The 19305-nt window shown below is 53.3% G+C and overlaps 1 protein-coding gene across 2 annotated transcripts in view; it reads left to right on the top strand.

The window, feature by feature from the left end:
- Window positions 1–202: 202 nt before the first annotated feature.
- Window positions 203–19305, top strand: part of DENND10 (DENN domain containing 10) — a 40124-nt gene continuing 21021 nt past the window's right edge. The window contains exons 1-7 of one of the 2 annotated variants that reach the window (XM_083149928.1): window positions 203–353; window positions 9077–9276; window positions 9405–9484; window positions 12255–12403; window positions 12485–12596; window positions 15841–15941; window positions 16235–16342. In XM_083149928.1, the coding sequence (XP_083006054.1) occupies window positions 293–353; window positions 9077–9276; window positions 9405–9484; window positions 12255–12403; window positions 12485–12596; window positions 15841–15941; window positions 16235–16342 (811 nt within the window). In that variant the 5' untranslated portion in view covers window positions 203–292. Of the gene's footprint in view, window positions 354–9076; window positions 9320–9404; window positions 9485–12254; window positions 12404–12484; window positions 12597–15840; window positions 15942–16234; window positions 16343–19305 lie in introns of those variants that run through there. The other variant, XM_083149929.1, reaches the window with a different exon arrangement.

Here is a 19305-nt window from a genome sequence, read left to right as displayed (position 1 = left end):
ATATATATATATATATATATATATATATATATATATATATATATCAGTATGCCCGATATTTAGGGACAGGAGATATATATATATATCTCCTGTCCCCATATATCCCTATATACTGTATATATAATATATATATACCGGTGCCTGGTGGTATGAGGGGTTCGGGATACCAAGCGCAATGAGTACCGGAGGGAGTAGGCCGCAGCCCCGGGGTGGGAGTGAGGGTGGTGCCGGAGCAGAGTGACCCGCCCCCGGCAGGAAGACTGTGCGAGGCCGTAGCTGTAGCTCCTGCGTCATGTCGGCGGCTCCCGGGGCCTCAGCGGACGCCCAGCTCCTCCTCAATGTCGGGCTGATTGGTGAGAAGAGAACCGGCACCTTACACCTCACTCCGACACCTCACTCCGACACCTCACTCCGTCCTACTGCTGTAATTCACTCCTACTGCTGTACCTCACACCTACACCTCACTCCTACTGCTGTACCTCACTCCTACTACTGCTGTACCTCACTCCTACTGCTGTAATTCACTCCTACTGCTGTACCTCACTCCTACACCTCACTCCTACTGCTGTACCTCACTCCTACTGCTGTACCTCACTCCTACTGCTGTACCTCACTCCTACACCTCACTCCTACTGCTGTACCTCACTCCTACTGCTGTAATTCACTCCTACTGCTGTACCTCACTCACTCCTACTGCTGTACCTCACTCCTACACCTCACTCCTACTGCTGTACCTCACTCCTACTGCTGTACCTCACTCCTACACCTCACTCCTACTGCTGTACCTCACTCCTACTGCTGTACCTCACTCTTACACCTCACTCCTACTGCTGTACCTCACTCCTACTGCTGTACCTCACTCCTACTGCTGTACCTCACTCCTACACCTCACTCCTACTGCTGTACCTCACTCCTACACCTCACTCCTACTGCTGTACCTCACTCCTACTGCTGCACCTCACTCCTACTGCTGCACCTCACTCCTACACCTCACTCCTACTGCTGTACCTCACTCCTACTGCTGTACCTCACTCCTACACCTCACTCCTACTGCTGTACCTCACTCCTACACCTCACTCCTACTGCTGTACCTCACTCCTACACCTCACTCCTACTGCTGTACCTCACTCCGTCCTACTGCTGTACCTCACTCCTACTGCTGTACCTCACTCCTACAACTCACTCCTACTGCTGTACCTCACTCCGTCCTACTGCTGTACCTCACTCCTACTGCTATACCTCACTCCTACACCTCACTCCTACTGCGGTACCTCACTCCTACACCTCACTCCTACTGCGGTACCTCACTCCTACACCTCGCTCCTACTGCGGTACATCACTCCTACTGCGGTACCTCACTCCTACACCTCACTCCTACTGCTGTACCTCACTCCTACTGCTGTACCTCACTCCTGTACCTCACTCCTACTGCTGTACCTCACTCCTACACCTCACTCCTACTGCTGTACCTCACTCCTACACCTCACTCCTACTGCTGTACCTCACTCCGTCCTACTACTGTACCTCACTCCTACACCTCACACCGTCCTACTGCTGTACCTCACTCCTACACCTCACTCCTACTGCTGTACCTCACTCCTACTGCTGTACCTCACTCCTACTGCTGTACCTCACTCCTACTGCTGTACCTCACTCCTACACCTCACTCCTACTGCTGTACCTCACTCCTACACCTCACTCCTACTGCTGTACCTCACTCCTACTGCTGCACCTCACTCCTACTGCTGCACCTCACTCCTACACCTCACTCCTACTGCTGTACCTCACTCCTACTGCTGTACCTCACTCCTACTGCTGTACCTCACTCCTACACCTCACTCCTACTGCTGTACCTCACTCCGTCCTACTGCTGTACCTCACTCCTACTGCTGTACCTCACTCCTACAACTCACTCCTACTGCTGTACCTCACTCCGTCCTACTGCTGTACCTCACTCCTACTGCTATACCTCACTCCTACACCTCACTCCTACTGCGGTACCTCACTCCTACACCTCACTCCTACTGCGGTACCTCACTCCTACACCTCGCTCCTACTGCGGTACATCACTCCTACTGCGGTACCTCACTCCTACACCTCACTCCTACTGCTGTACCTCACTCCTACTACTGCTGTACCTCACTCCTACTGCTGTAATTCACTCCTACTGCTGTACCTCACTCCTACACCTCACTCCTACTGCTGTACCTCACTCCTACTGCTGTACCTCACTCCTACACCTCACTCCTACTGCTGTACCTCACTCCTACTGCTGTAATTCACTCCTACTGCTGTACCTCACTCACTCCTACTGCTGTACCTCACTCCTACACCTCACTCCTACTGCTGTACCTCACTCCTACTGCTGTACCTCACTCCTACACCTCACTCCTACTGCTGTACCTCACTCCTACTGCTGTACCTCACTCTTACACCTCACTCCTACTGCTGTACCTCACTCCTACTGCTGTACCTCACTCCTACTGCTGTACCTCACTCCTACTGCTGTACCTCACTCCTACACCTCACTCCTACTGCTGTACCTCACTCCTACACCTCACTCCTACTGCTGTACCCTCACTCCTACTGCTGCACCTCACTCCTACTGCTGCACCTCACTCCTACACCTCACTCCTACTGCTGTACCTCACTCCTACTGCTGTACCTCACTCCTACACCTCACTCCTACTGCTGTACCTCACTCCTACACCTCACTCCTACTGCTGTACCTCACTCCTACACCTCACTCCTACTGCTGTACCTCACTCCGTCCTACTGCTGTACCTCACTCCTACTGCTGTACCTCACTCCTACAACTCATTCCTACTGCTGTACCTCACTCCGTCCTACTGCTGTACCTCACTCCTACTGCTATACCTCACTCCTACACCTCACTCCTACTGCGGTACCTCACTCCTACACCTCACTCCTACTGCGGTACCTCACTCCTACACCTCGCTCCTACTGCGGTACATCACTCCTACTGCGGTACCTCACTCCTACACCTCACTCCTACTGCTGTACCTCACTCCTACTGCTGTACCTCACTCCTGTACCTCACTCCTACTGCTGTACCTCACTCCTACACCTCACTCCTACTGCTGTACCTCACTCCTACACCTCACTCCTACTGCTGTACCTCACTCCGTCCTACTACTGTACCTCACTCCTACACCTCACACCGTCCTACTGCTGTACCTCACTCCTACACCTCACTCCTACTGCTGTACCTCACTCCTACTGCTGTACCTCACTCCTACTGCTGTACCTCACTCCTACTGCTGTACCTCACTCCTACACCTCACTCCTACTGCTGTACCTCACTCCTACACCTCACTCCTACTGCTGTACCTCACTCCTACTGCTGCACCTCACTCCTACTGCTGCACCTCACTCCTACACCTCACTCCTACTGCTGTACCTCACTCCTACTGCTGTACCTCACTCCTACACCTCACTCCTACTGCTGTACCTCACTCCTACACCTCACTTCCTACTGCTGTACCTCACTCCTACACCTCACTCCTACTGCTGTACCTCACTCCGTCCTACTGCTGTACCTCACTCCTACTGCTGTACCTCACTCCTACAACTCACTCCTACTGCTGTACCTCACTCCGTCCTACTGCTGTACCTCACTCCTACTGCTATACCTCACTCCTACACCTCACTCCTACTGCGGTACCTCACTCCTACACCTCACTCCTACTGCGGTACCTCACTCCTACACCTCGCTCCTACTGCGGTACATCACTCCTACTGCGGTACCTCACTCCTACACCTCACTCCTACTGCTGTACCTCACTCCTACTGCTGTACCTCACTCCTGTACCTCACTCCTACTGCTGTACCTCACTCCTACACCTCACTCCTACTGCTGTACCTCACTCCTACACCTCACTCCTACTGCTGTACCTCACTCCGTCCTACTACTGTACCTCACTCCTACACCTCACACCGTCCTACTGCTGTACCTCACTCCTACACCTCACTCCTACTGCTGTACCTCACTCCTACTGCTGTACCTCACTCCTACACCTCACTCCTACTGCTGTACCTCACTCCTACACCTCACTCCTACTGCTGTACCTCACTCCTACACCTCACTCCTACTGCTGTACCTCACTCCTACACCTCACTCCTACTGCTGTACCTCACTCCTACACCTCACTCCTACACCTCACTCCTACTGCTGTACCTCACTCCTACACCTCACACCTACTGCTGTACCTCACTCCGTCCTACTACTGTACCTCACTCCTACACCTCACACTGTCCTACTGCTGTACCTCACTCCTACTGCTGTACCTCACTCCGTCCTACTGCTGTACCTCACTCCTACATCTCACTCCGTCCTACTGCTGTACCTAACTCCTACATCTCACACTGTCCTACTGCTGTACCTCACTCCTACTGCTGTACCTCACTCCTACACCTCACACCGTCCTACTGCTGTACCTCACTCCTACACCTCACACCGTCCTATTGCTGTACCTCACTCTTACACCACACTCCTACTGCTGTACCTCACTCCTACATCTCACTCCTACTGCTGTACCTCACTCCTACACCTCACTCCTACTGCTGTACCTCACTCCTACACCTCACTCCTACTGCTGTACCTCACTCCTACACCTCACTCCTACTGCTGTACCTCACTCCTACACCTCACTCCTACTGCTGTACCTCACTCCGTCCTACTACTGTACCTCACTCCTACACCTCACACCGTCCTACTGCTGTACCTCACTCCGTCCTACTGCTGTACCTCACTCCTACATCTCACTCCGTCCTACTGCTGTACCTCACTCCTACTGCTGTACCTCACTCCTACACCTCACACCGTCCTACTGCTGTACCTCACTCCTACACCCTCACACCGTCCTACTGCTGTACCTCACTCCTACACCTCACTCCTACTGCTGTACCTCACTCCTACATCTCACTCCTACTGCTGTACCTCACTCCTACACCTCACTCCTACTGCTGTACCTCACTCCTACACCTCACTCCTACTGCTGTACCTCACTCCTACACCTCACTCCTACTGCTGTACCTCACTCCTACACCTCACTCCTACTGCTGTACCTCACTCCGTCCTACTACTGTACCTCACTCCTACACCTCACACCGTCCTACTGCTGTACCTCACTCCGTCCTACTGCTGTACCTCACTCCTACATCTCACTCCGTCCTACTGTTGTACCTCACTCCTACACCTCACACTGTCCTACTGCTGTACCTCACTCCTACTGCTGTACCTCACTCCTACACCTCACTCCTACTGCTGTACCTCACTCCGTCCTACTACTGTACCTCACTCCTACACCTCACACCGTCCTACTGCTGTACCTCACTCCGTCCTACTGCTGTACCTCACTCCTACATCTCAATCCGTCCTACTGCTGTACCTCACTCCTACACCTCACACTGTCCTACTGCTGTACCTCACTCTTACTGCTGTACCTCACTCCTACACCTCACACCGTCCTCTTGCTGTACCTCACTCCTACACCTCACACCGTCCTACTGCTGTACCTCACTCCTACACCTCACTCCTACTGCTGTACCTCACTCCTACATCTCACTCCTACTGCTGTACCTAACTCCTACACCTCACTCCTACTGCTGTCCCTCACTCCTACACCTCACTCCTACTGCTGTACCTCACTCCTACACCTCACACCTCACTCCTACTGCTGTACCTCACTCCCACTCCTCACTCCTACTGCTGTACCTCACTCCTACACCTCACTCCGTCCTACTGCTGTACCTCACACCTAATACTGTACATCACTCCTACACCTCACTCAGTCCTACTGCTGTACCTCACACCTAATGCTGTACCTCACTCCTACTGCTGTACCTCACTCCTGTACCTCACACCTCACTCCGTCCTACTACTGTACCTCATTCCTACTACTGTACCTCACTCCTACTAATGCTGTACCTCACTCCTACACCTCACTCCGTCCTACTGCTGTACCTCACTCCTACACCTCACTCTGTCCTACTGTTGTACCTCACTCCGTCCTACTACTGTACCTCACTCCTGTACCTCACACCTTGCTCCATCCTACTACTGTACCTCACACCTCGCTCCGTCCTACTACTGTACCTCACACCTCGCTCGGTCCTACGGCTGTACCTGACTCCTACTCCTGTACCTCACTCCGTCCTACTTCTGTACCTCACTCCTACACCTCACTCAAATTGCTGTACCTCACTCCTGTACCTCAGTCCTACACCTCACACCGTCCTACTGCTGTACATCACTCCTACACCTCACTCCGGCCTACTGCTGTACCTCACACCTAATGCTGTACCTCACTCCTGCTGTACATCACTCCTACACCTCACTCCGTCCTACTGCTGTACCTCACTCCTCACTCTGTCCTACTACTGTACCTCACTCCTACACCTGTACCTCAAACCTAATGCTGTACCTCACTCCTACACCTCACACCTCACTCCGTCCTACTGCTGTACCTCACTCATACTGCTGTACCTCACTCCTACACCTCACTCGTACTGCTGTACCTCACTCCTACACCTCACTCTGTCCTACTTCTGTACCTCACACCTCACTCCGTCCTACTGCTGTACCTCACTCCTACACCTCACTCCTACACCTCACCTCACTCCATCCTACTGCTGTACCTCACTCCATCCTACTGCTGTACCTCACTCCTACACCTGTACCTCACTCCTAATGCTGTACCTCACTCCTACACCTCAATCCTACTCAAGTACCTCACTCCTACTGCTGTTCCTCACTCCTACTCATGTACCTCACTCCTACTGCTGTACCTCACTCCTACACCTCAATCCTACTCATGTACCTCACTCCTACTGCTGTACCTCATTCCTACACCTCTCCTACTCCTGTACCACACTCCTGCTCCCTACTCCTGTACCTCACTCACACTCTTGTTCCTCACTCCTGTACCTCACTCCTACACCCTACTCCTGTACCTCACTCCTACTCCTGTACCTCATTCCTACACCCTACTCCTGTACCTCACTCCTACTCCTGTACCTCACTCACACTCCTGTACCTCACTCCTACTCCTGTACCTCACTCACACTCTTGTACCTCACTCCTGTACCTCACTCCTACTCCTGTACCTCACTCCTACTCCTGTACCTCACTCCTACTGCTGTACCTCACTCCTACTGCTGTACCTCACTCACACTCCTGCACCTCATTCCTACACCTCACTCACACTCCTGTACCTCACTCCTGTACCTCACTCACACTGCTGTACCTCACTCCTGTACCCCACTCACACTCCTGTACCTCACTCCTACACCCTACTCCAGTACCTTACTCACTGTTGTACCTCACTCCTACTCATGTACCTCACTCACACTGCTGTACCTCACTTCTACTCCAGTACCTCACTCCTACACCTCACTTCTACTCCATTACCTCACTCCTACACCTCACTCCTACTCCTGCACCTCACTCCTACACCCTTCTCCTGTACCTCACTCACACTGCTGTACCTCACTCCTGTACCTCACTCTTACTGCTGTACCTCACTCCTACTGCTGTACCTCACTCCTACTGCTGTACCTCACTCCTACTGCTGTACCTCACTCCTACTGCTGTACCTCACTCCTACTGCTGTACCTCACTCCTACTGCTGTACCTCACTCACACTCCTGTCCCTCACTCACACTCCTGCACCTCACTCCTACACCCTTCTCCTGTACCTCACTTACACTGCTGTACCTCACTGCTGTACCTCACTGCTGTACCTCACTCCTGTACCTCACTCCTGTACCACACTCCTACTCCAGTACCTCACTCCTACTCCAGTACCTCACTCCTACTCCAGTACCTCACTCCTACTGCTGTACCTCACTCCTACTTCTGTACCTCACTCACACTCCTGCACCTCACTCCTACACCCTTCTCGTGTACCTCACTCACACTCCTGTCCCTCACTCCTACACCTCACTCACACTGCTGTACCTCACTCCTACACCTCACTCACACTGCTGTACCTCACTCCTACTCCGGTACCTAACTGCTGTACCTCACTCACACTCCTGTACCTCACTCACACTCCTGTACCTCACCCACACTCCGGTTCCTCACTCCTACTCCCTTACCTCACTGCCTTTCCCGCTCTTGCCTGGCCACACTGCCCTTCCCGGTCTTGCCTGGCCACACTGCCCTTCCCGGTCTTGCCTGGCCGCACTGCCCTTCCCGGTCTTGCCTGGCCGCACTGCCCTTCCCGCTCTCCCCTGGCCGCACTGCCCTTCCCGCTCTCGCCTGGCCGCACTGCCCTTCCCGCTCTCGCCTGGCCGCACTGCCCTTCCCGCTCCCGCCTGGCCGCACTGCCCTTCCCGCTCCCGCCTGGCCGCACTGCACTTCCCGCTCTCGCCTGGCCGCACTGCCCTTCCCGCTCTCGCCTGGCCGCACTGCCCTTCCCGCTCCCGCCTGGCCGCACTGCCCTTCCCGCTCTCGCCTGGCCGCACTGCCCTTCCCGCTCTCGCCTGGCCGCACTGCCCTTCCCGCTCTCGCCTGGCCGCACTGCCCTTCCCGCTCTCGCCTGGCCGCACTGCCCTTCCCGCTCCCGCCTGGCCGCACTGCCCTTCCCGCTCTCGCCTGGCCGCACTGCCCTTCCCGCTCCCGCCTGGCCGCACTGCCCTTCCCGCTCTCGCCTGGCCGCACTGCCCTTCCCGCTCTCGCCTGGCCGCACTGCCCTTCCCGCTCTCGCCTGGCCGCACTGCCCTTCCCGCTCTTGCCTGGCCGCACTGCCCTTCCCGCTCTCGCCTGGCCGCACTGCCCTTCCCGCTCTCGCCTGGCCGCACTGCCCATGTGAGTAAGGTAGGCCTGGAGTCTTGCAGGCTGGTTGTAGTGATCATTCTAGCGTCCTGCATCTTTCATAGCCTACTCCTCTTTCCTGTCTGGGGTGCCACTCCCTGTTGTGCACAGGTCTAGTCTGCATACCAGTGCTGAAATTCAGACCACACTGTGCTAGCAGCACCAGCCCCAGGCAGGGAAGGGGAACGGCACGGTTGCGGGTTATTTGTTGGTGACGCGCCTCCGGTTTTCCTGCAGAGAGAGACACAAATGGCGAGGCACTCTGGGTCTGGTGCTACCCCTACATCTCTGCCGAGTACCGCCAGCTGCTGCTGAGGAAGTGCTGCCTCCAGGAAGAGAAGCCCCGCCCCCTCTACAGCTTCCTGTATGGGCAGCACAAGAGACTGTGGTTCTATATCCTGCTGACACACGTGGAGGCTGCGTCCGTCCTGCACAAGGTGAGCGCGCAGCAATGTGTATGTACCAGGAATGGGTCTACAGGTACGTGACTTGGCGCGTTCCCGTGTTCTGCATGTGCTCACACACGGAAGGTTCCCCTGTCTCATATGTTCTGTCGTTTCCCCAGGTGACTCATTTCTGTCTCGCTCTGGTAGCCAAAGACTTTAACCCGGAGAAGTATGCAGCATTCAGCCGGACACTGAGCAGGTCGGTGCCTACAGCATGTGATACGTACTGGAAGCAGTGGGTGCCCACAGCAGCACAGAGTATATCAGGAGATGAGTGATGTGTCAGTGAGAACAGGACTGCATGTGACAGGGGCAGTGACATGATGTGAGGAGGGGAATGGGGCAGCAGGAAGCCACAGACTGAGAGTTATATAGTGGGAGGAGCAGGGTCCCCAGCAGCACAGAGTATATCAGGGGATGAGTGATGTGTCAGTGAGAACAGGACTGCATGTGACAGGGGCAGTGACATGATGTGAGGAGGGGAATGGGGGCAGCAGGAAGCCACAGACTGAGAGTTATATAGTGGAAGGAGCAGGGTCCCCAGCAGCACAGAGTATATCAGGAGATGTGTGATGTGTCAGTGAGGACAGGGCTGCATGTGACAGGGCAGTGACATGATGTGAGGAGGGGAATGGAGGCAGCAGAAAGCCACAGACTGAGAGTTATATAGTGGGAGGAGCAGGGTCCCCAGCAGCACAGAGTATATCAGGAGATGAGTGATGTGTCAGTGAGGACAGGGCTGCATGTGACAGGGGCAGTGACATGATGTGAGGAGGGGAATGGGGGCAGCAGGAAGCCACAGACTGTGAGTTATATAGTGGGAGGAGCAGGGTCCCCAGCAGCACAGAGTATATAAGGGGATGAGTGATGTGTCAGTGAGGACAGGGCTGCATGTGACAGGGCAGTGACATGATGTGAGGAGGGGAATGGGGGCAGCAGGAAGCCACAGACTGTGAGTTATATAGTGGGAGGAGCAGGGTCCCCAGCAGCACAGAGTATATCAGGAGATGAGTGATGTGTCAGTGAGGACAGGGCTGCATGTGACAGGGGCAGTGACATGATGTGAGGAGGGGAATGGGGGCAGCAGGAAGCACAGACTGAGAGTTATATAGTGGGAGGAGCAGGGTCCCCAGCAGCACAGAGTATATCGGGAGATGAGTGATGTGTCAGTGAGGACAGGGCTGCATGGGACAGGGGCAGTGACATGATGTGAGGAGGGGAATGAGGGCAGCAGGAAGCCACAGACTGACAGTTATACAGTGGGAGGAGCAGGGTCCCCCAGCAGCACAGAGTATATCAGGAGATGGGGTATACGTCAGTGAGGACAGGGCTGCATGTGACAGGGGCAGTGACATGATGTGAGGAGGGGAATGGGGGCAGCAGGAAGCCACAGACTGAGTTATATAGTGGGAGGAGCAGGGTCCCCAGCAGCACAGAGTATATCAGGAGATGAGTGATGTGTCAGTGAGGACAGGGCTGCATGTGACAGGGGCAGTGACATGATGTGAGGAGGGGAATGGGGGCTGCAGGAAGCCACAGACTGAGATTTATATAGCGGGAGGAGCAGGGTCCCCAGCAGCACAGAGTATATCAGGAGATGGGGGATGTGTCAGTGAGGACAGAGCTGCATGTGACAGGGGCAGTGACATGATGTGAGGAGGGGAATGGAGGCAGCAGGAAGCCACAGACTGAGAGTTATATAGTGGGAGGAGCAGGGTCCCCAGCAGCACAGAGTATATCAGGAGATGAGTGATGTGTCAGTGAGGACAGGGCTGCATGTGACAGGGGCAGTGACATGATGTGAGGAGGGGAATGAGGGCAGCAGGAAGCCACAGACTGAGAGTTATATAGTGGGAGGAGCAGGGTCCCCAGCAGCACAGAGTATATCAGGAGATGAGTGATGTGTCAGTGAGGACAGGGCTGCATGTGACAGGGACAGTGACATGATGTGAGGAGGGAATGGAGGCAGCAGGAAGCCACAGACTGAGAGTTATAAAGTGGGAGGAGCAGAGTCCCCAGCAGCACAGAGTATATCAGGAGATGAGGGATGTGTCAGTGAGGACAGGGCTGCATGTGACAGGGGCAGTGACATGATGTGAGGAGGGAATGGAGGCAGCAGGAAGCCACAGACTGAGAGTTATAAAGTGGGAGGAGCAGAGTCCCCAGCAGCACAGAGTATATCAGGAGATGAGGGATGTGTCAGTGAGGACAGGGCTGCATGTGACAGGGGCAGTGACATGATGTGAGGAGGGGAATGGGGGCAGCAGGAAGCCACAGACTGAGAGTTATATAGTGGGAGGAGCAGGATCCCCAGCAGCACAGAGTATATCAGGAGATGAGTGATGTGCCAGTGGGGACAAGGCTGCATGTGACAGGGGCAGTGACATGATGTGAGAAGGGGAATGGGGGCAGCAGGAAGCCACAGACTGAGAGTTATATAGTGGGAGGAGCAGGGTCCCAGCAGCACAGAGTATATCAGGAGATGAGTGATGTATCAGTGAGGACAGGGCTGCATGTGACAGGGGCAGTGACATGATGTGAGGAGGGGAATGGGGGCAGCAGCCACAGACTGAGAGTTATATAGTGGGAGGAGCAGGGTCCCCAGCAGCACAGAGTATATCAGGGGATGAGCGATGTGCCAGTGGGGTCTCCTGTCAGAATAGTGTGTGAACGAGGGAAGTGAATTGAGATAAAACCCACATATTCAATGTGCCCTGCCTCTGAATAACGGAGAGTAACACCATCCCCAAGTTCATTCCACCCATAGACATTTTGGTAGAAATAACCATTTTTAATCTTTAAGTTGTTGCCAGTAAGCGGAAATATCCACCGCCCAAGCTGATAGGTTAGTGCATATGGAAATCCTCAAAATGTAGCAAAGGTTGATATCAATCATTGTGTAATCCCCATTTTACTTATGACAAAGAATGGAAATGTTGGGTAGCTCCCATACCTTCTCTGTCTCTCAGAATATATGGAAAGCACGGCAGTCCGGTGCCAATGATGGAGAGTTACATATCCGTCCTCACCAAGGGCATCTGTCAGAGCGCAGAAAACGGGACCTTTGTGAGCCGCGACTACGACCAGCTGAAAGCTTACACGTCCGGGTCCATCAGAGGTGCGTTACCGGTCCCCATCGGTTCCTGCGGCTGCCCGGGGGAGACGCGTCCTGCTCAGCCTGTCTCTCTCTCTGTTACAGATGTGGTGTTGCAGTTTGGCATGGAGGCTGTTATTCTGTATACGGCCCTTATGCTGAAGAAAAGGGTCGCCGTCTATCACCCGAAACTGGAGGTGGTGCAGGAATTCACCAGGTGAGGGGGCTCATGTGCTACAGAGGGAGGCGGGACACTTATCACAGTGTCCCCATGGTAACTGCAGTCAGCTGTCGGTGATCTGTGTATAAGACCAGTGTAGGTAACGTTGTGTGTTCAGGGATATCCTCATAGGGCGAGATCCTGAGCCGCGGGCGAAGCGGGCGTGAGTCTGCATGGTTGCGGTACTGTATGCTAATGGTGCCATTTGTATGACATTCTGCGTATCGCCACACCGCGCTGTCCTGGGAATAATGGTTATCTCCGGGTGAGGGAGATGTTAGGCGCTGTCCTGGGAATAATGGTTATCACCGGGTGAGGGAGATGTTAGGCGCTGTCCTGGGAATAATGGTTATCACCGGGTGAGGGAGATGTTAGGCGCTGTCCTGGGAATAATGGTTACCTCCGGGTGAGGGAGATGTTAGGCGCTGTCCTGGGAATAATGGTTATCACCGGGTGAGGGAGATGTTAGGCGCTGTCCTGGGAATAATGGTTATCACCGGGTGAGGGAGATGTTAGGCGCTGTCCTGGGAATAATGGTTATCACCGGGTGAGGGAGATGTTAGGCGCTGTCCTGGGAATAATGGTTACCTCCGGGTGAGGGAGATGTTAGGCGCTGTCCTGGGAATAATGGTTACCACCGGGTGAGGGAGATGTTAGGCGCTGTCCTGGGAATAATGGTTATCACCGGGTGAGGGAGATGTTAGGCGCTGTCCTGGGAATAATGGTTACCTCCGGGTGAGGGAGATGTTAGGCGCTGTCCTGGGAATAATGGTTACCTCCGGGTGAGGGAGATGTTAGGCGCTGTCCTGGGAATAATGGTTATCACCGGGTGAGGGAGATGTTAGGCGCTGTCCTGGGAATAATGGTTCCCTCCGGGTGAGGGAGATGTTAGGCGCTGTCCTGGGAATAATGGTTATCACCGGGTGAGGGAGATGTTATGCGCTGTCCTGGGAATAATGGTTATCACCGGGTGAGGGAGATGTTAGGCGCTGTCCTGAGAATAATGGTTACCACCGGGTGAGGGAGATGTTAGGCGCTGTCCTGAGAATAATGGTTATCACCGGGTGAGGGAGATGTTAGGCGCTGTCCTGGGAATAATGGTTACCACCGGGTGAGGGAGATGTTAGGCGCTGTCCTGGGAATAATGGTTACCACCGGGTGAGGGAGATGTTAGGCGCTGTCCTGGGAATAATGGTTACCACCGGGTGAGGGAGATGTTAGGCGCTGTCCTGGGAATAATGGTTACCACCGGGTGAGGGAGATGTTAGGCGCTGTCCTGGGAATAATGGTTATCACCGGGTGAGGGAGATGTTAGGCGCTGTCCTGGGAATAATGGTTACCACCGGGTGAGGGAGATGTTAGGCGCTGTCCTGAGAATAATGGTTATCACCGGGTGAGGGAGATGTTAGGTGCTGTCCTGAGAATAATGGTTATCACCGGGTGAGGGAGATGTTAGGCGCTGTCCTGGGAATAATGGTTACCACCGGGTGAGGGAGATGTTAGGCGCTGTCCTTGGAATAATGGTTCCCTCCGGGTGAGGGAGATGTTAGGCGCTGTCCTGGGAATAATGGTTATCACCGGGTGAGGGAGATGTTAGGCGCTGTCCTGGGAATAAAGGTTACCTCCGGGTGAGGGAGATGTTAGGCGCCGTCCTGGGAATAATGGTTACCACCGGGTGAGGGAGATGTTAGGCGCTGTCCTGGGAATAATGGTTCCCTCCGGGTGAGGGAGATGTTATGCGCTGTCCTGGGAATAATGGTTATCACCGGGTGAGGGAGATGTTAGGCGCTGTCCTGAGAATAATGGTTACCACCGGGTGAGGGAGATGTTAGGCGCTGAGTCTGCTTGGTAATGTCATTACCGGGTGAGGGAGATGTTAGGCGCTGTCCTGAGAATAATGGTTATCACCGGGTGAGGGAGATGTTAGGCGCTGTCCTGGGAATAATGGTTATCACCGGGTGAGGGAGATGTTAGGCGCTGTCCTGGGAATAAAGGTTACCTCCGGGTGAGGGAGATGTTAGGCGCTGTCCTGGGAATAATGGTTACCACCGGGTGAGGGAGATGTTAGGCGCTGTCCTGGAAATAATGGTTACCACCGGGTGAGGGAGATGTTAGGCGCTGTCCTGAGAATAATGGTTACCACCGGGTGAGGGAGATGTTAGGCGCTGTCCTGAGAATAATGGTTACCACCGGGTGAGGGAGATGTTAGGCGCTGTCCTGAGAATAATGGTTAACACCGGGTGAGGGAGATGTTAGGCGCTGTCCTGGGAATAATGGTTACCACCGGGTGAGGGAGATGTTAGGCGCTGTCCTGAGAATAATGGTTACCACCGGGTGAGGGAGATGTTAGGCGCTGTCCTGGAAATAATGGTTACCACGGAGTGAGGGAGATGTTAGGTGCTGTCCTGGAAATAATGGTTACCTCCGGGTGAGGGAGATGTTAGGCGCTGTCCTGGAAATAATGGTTACCACCGGGTGAGGGAGATGTTAGGCGCTGTCCTGGAAATAATGGTTACCACCGGGTGAGGGAGATGTTAGGCGCTGTCCGGAGAATAATGGTTACCACCGGGTGAGGGAGATGTTAGGCGCTGAGTCTGCTTGGTAATGTCATTACCGGGTGAGGGAGATGTTAGGCGCTGTCCTGGGAATAATGGTTCCCTCCGGGTGAGGGAGATGTTAGGCGCTGTCCTGGGAATAATGGTTACCACCGGGTGAGGGAGATGTTAGGCGCTGTCCTGAGAATAATGGTTATCACCGGGTGAGGGAGATGTTAGGCGCTGTCCTGGGAATAATGGTTCCCTCCGGGTGAGGGAGATGTTAGGCGCTGTCCTGGGAATAATGGTTACCACCGGGTGAGGGAGATGTTAGGCGCTGTCCTGGGAATAATGGTTATCACCGGGTGAGGGAGATGTTAGGCGCTGTCCTGGGAATAATGGTTACCACCGGGTGAGGGAGATGTTAGGCGCTGTCCTGGGAATAATGGTTACCACCGGGTGAGGGAGATGTTAGGCGCTGTCCTGGGAATAATGGTTACCACCGGGTGAGGGAGATGTTAGGCGCTGTCCTGGGAATAATGGTTACCACCGAGTGAGGGAGATGTTAGGCGCTGTCCTGAGAATAATGGTTACCACCGGGTGAGGGAGATGTTAGGCGCTGTCCTGGGAATAATGGTTACCACCGGGTGAGGGAGATGTTAGGCGCTGTCCTGGGAATAATGGTTATCTCTCTGGACTGTTCCCAGGGTTCTTCCTGCACTTGTTTGGCACAGACAGGACTGGTCAATCCTTCATCCTTATGTTCATTACATTCAGGAAGAAACCGAAGATCTAAGATCTTGTCCAGGTAACACTGGCTGGGACTGAGTCACCGGATCACGGTGTGTGGTTCTGTCACCGGATCACGGTGTGTGGTTCTGTCACCGGATCACGGTGTGTGGTTCTGTCACCGGATCACGGTGTGTGGTTCTGTCACCGGATCATGGTGTGTGGTTCTGTCACCGGATCACGGTGTGTGGTTCTGTCACCGGATCACGGTGTGTGGTTCTGTCACCGGGATCACGGTGTGGGGTTCTGTGCATATTATTATTATTATTATTATTAGCAGTTTATCCCTGACTGTAATAGTTTCCTTTGTAGGATATATCGCCGGCTTCCATACCTCCGATGTCAGCAATCGCCCCGACCTCTATGACGTCTATGTGAACTTGGTGGAGAGCAGTATCACTGTGTCTCAGGGTGCTAAAGGTAATCCATCCCCCATAGTGTTTTGCCATAGCGTTACTCCTATTCCTCCGCAGCTTTCTACCCATTATAGGCAGTTACTGTCATTTCTTTCCATTCATCTCATTGTTTCCAGTCTTTCAGTCCCGATGGACCCCGTCGTTCTGCATCCTATAAAATGACTGTAAGGCTTTTATTTGTGTGTTGTAGATAACGTTTTACCAGCCGTTACTTTGGATTTGGGGTATAAATGTGTCCCCCTGTTATAGGATCCTTATGTACGATTTTCCAAAGTTCTTTAGGGAATTATCTAAGATGTTAGTCTGTAAACAACGTATATTGGAATTTTGGAGTTTTTATGGCTTTTTACTTCTTTTATTTATATATTTTTGTCGGAATAATTCCTTAATAAGTGTCTCATCTGACCACTCAGGATTGACTCCAACCAGTTGTTGTGATGGGGGCTCATTGTATGTTTTGGAGTCCATAAGCTTCACACCATTCCTAGTCTGTATTGGTCATTGTCTTGGAATATTAAACTCATATAGAGATTTCTATATACAAATTGTCATACAAATTCATGCACTGTTAATGTCAATAACAATAATCTTATTATGTCAATAATATAGTCAATATATATAATAAGTCAATCTCCAAGACACCCCATGTGGGTTATTGGTCCAACTCGTCTTCTGTTCCTACTGTCTCCTAAAAATATTGGCATAAAATGGGGCAAACTGGGTGCCCATAGCAGTGCCCATTTTCTGCTAATTCATATTCGAATAAAGGGCCTGATTCTGACCTGATCACAGGGCTCACAAATGATTTACACTGTCTTTTGTGTCCTTGAAGTGGGACTTGTGAGCGGATGTGGATGAAAATCAATAAACTGGGAAAACTTGTCAATGGGGGTAATTCAGACCAGATTGCCAGTGATCAGGTAAACGCTGCCCGCTAGAGTGAAATCCCGCCTTGCAAATTAATGTGTCCTACTAGTGAAGGCTTCACAGCCAAGTGGAAATGTCCGAAATGCGGTTTCCTAGGCACGCCTGTGTTATCCCGGACACTCCCAGTGGTTTCCTAGGCACGCCTGCGTTATCCCAGACACTCCCAGCGGTTTCCTAGGCACGCCTGTGTTATCCCGGATACTTCCAGTGGTTTTCTAGGCATGCCTGTGTTATCCCAGACACTCCCAGCGGTTTCCTAGGCACGCCTGTGTTATCCCGGACACTCCCAGCGGTTTCCTAGGCACACCTGCGTTATCCCGGACACTCCCAGCGGTTTCCTAGGCACGCCTGTGTTATCCCGGACACTCCCAGTGGTTTCCTAGGCACGTCTGTGTTATCCCGGACACTCCCAGCGGTTTCCTAGGCACGCCTGCGTTATCCCGGACACTCCCAGCGGTTTCCTAGGCACGCCTGTGTTATCCCGGACACTCCCAGCGGTTTCCTAGGCACGCCTGTGTTATCCCGGACACTCCCAGCGGTTTCCTAGGCTCGCCTGCGTTATCCCGGACACCTCCCAGCGGTTTCCTAGGAACACCTGCGTTATCCCGGACACTCCCAGCGGTTTCCTAGGCACGCCTGCGTTATCCCAGACACTCCCAGAGGTTTCCCAGGCATGCCTGCGTTATCCCCGACACTCCCAGCGGTTTCCTAGGCACGCCTGCGTTATCCCGGACACTCCCAGCGGTTTCCTAGGCACGCCTGTGTTATCCTGGACACTCCCAGCGGTTTCCTAGGCACGCCTGCGTTATCCCAGACACTCCCAGCGGTTTCCTAGGCACGCCTGTGTTATCCCGGATACTTCCAGTGGTTTTCTAGGCATGCCTGTGTTATCCCGGACACTCCCAGCGGTTTCCTAGGCACGCCTGTGTTATCCCGGATACTTCCAGCGGTTTTCTAGGCATGCCTGTGTTATCCCGGACACTCCCAGCGGTTTCCTAGGCACGCCTGTGTTATCCCGGATACTTCCAGCGGTTTTCTAGGCACGCCTGTGTTATCCCGGATACTTCCAGTGGTTTTCTAGGCATGCCTGTGTTATCCCGGACACTCCCAGCGGTTTCCTAGGCACGCCTGTGTTATCCCGGATACTTCCAGCGGTTTTCTAGGCATGCCTGTGTTATCCCGGACACTCCCAGCGGTTTCCTAGGCACGCCTGCGTTATCCCGGACACTCCTAGCGGTTTCCTAGGCACGCTTGCGTTATCCCGGACACTCCCAGCGGTTTCCTAGGCATGCCTGCGTTATCCCGGACCCTCCCAGCGGTTTTCTAGGCACGCCTGCGTTATCCCGGACACTCCCAGTGGTTTCCTAGGCACGCCTGCGTTATCCCGGACACTCCCAGCGGTGTGTACATCACTGTATGCTCATTCACCTGTGTACATCGCTGTATGCTCATTCACCTGTGTACATCACTGTATGCTCATTCACCTGTGTACATCACTATACTCATTCACCTGTGTACATCACTGTATGCTCATTCACCTGTGTATATCACTGTATGCTCATTTACCTGTGTACATCACTGTATGCTCATTCACCTGTGTACATCACTATACTCATTCACCTGTGTACATCCCTGTATGCTCATTCACCTGTGTACATCACTATACTCATTCACCTGTGTACATCACTGTATGCTCATTCACCTGTGTACATCACTGTATGCTAATTCACCTGTGTACATCACTGTATGCTCATTCACCTGTGTACATCACTATACTCATTCACCTGTGTACATCACTGTATGCTCATTCACCTGTGTACATCACTATACTCATTCACCTGTGTACATCACTGTATGCTCATTCACCTGTGTACATCACTGTATGCTAATTCACCTGTGTACATCACTGTATGCTCATTCACCTGTGTACATCACTATACTCATTCACCTGTGTACATCGCTGTATGCTCATTCACCTGTGTACATCACTGTATGCTCATTCTCCTGTGTACATCACTGTATGCCCATTCACCTGTGTAC

Source organism: Crinia signifera, chromosome 6 (genome assembly GCF_055691185.1).
Source record: "Crinia signifera chromosome 6, ASM5569118v1, whole genome shotgun sequence".
Lineage (NCBI taxonomy): Eukaryota > Metazoa > Chordata > Amphibia > Anura > Myobatrachidae > Crinia > Crinia signifera.
The sequence above is the reverse complement of the archived record's forward strand: the minus strand, read 5'-3'. Positions and strand labels throughout refer to the sequence as shown.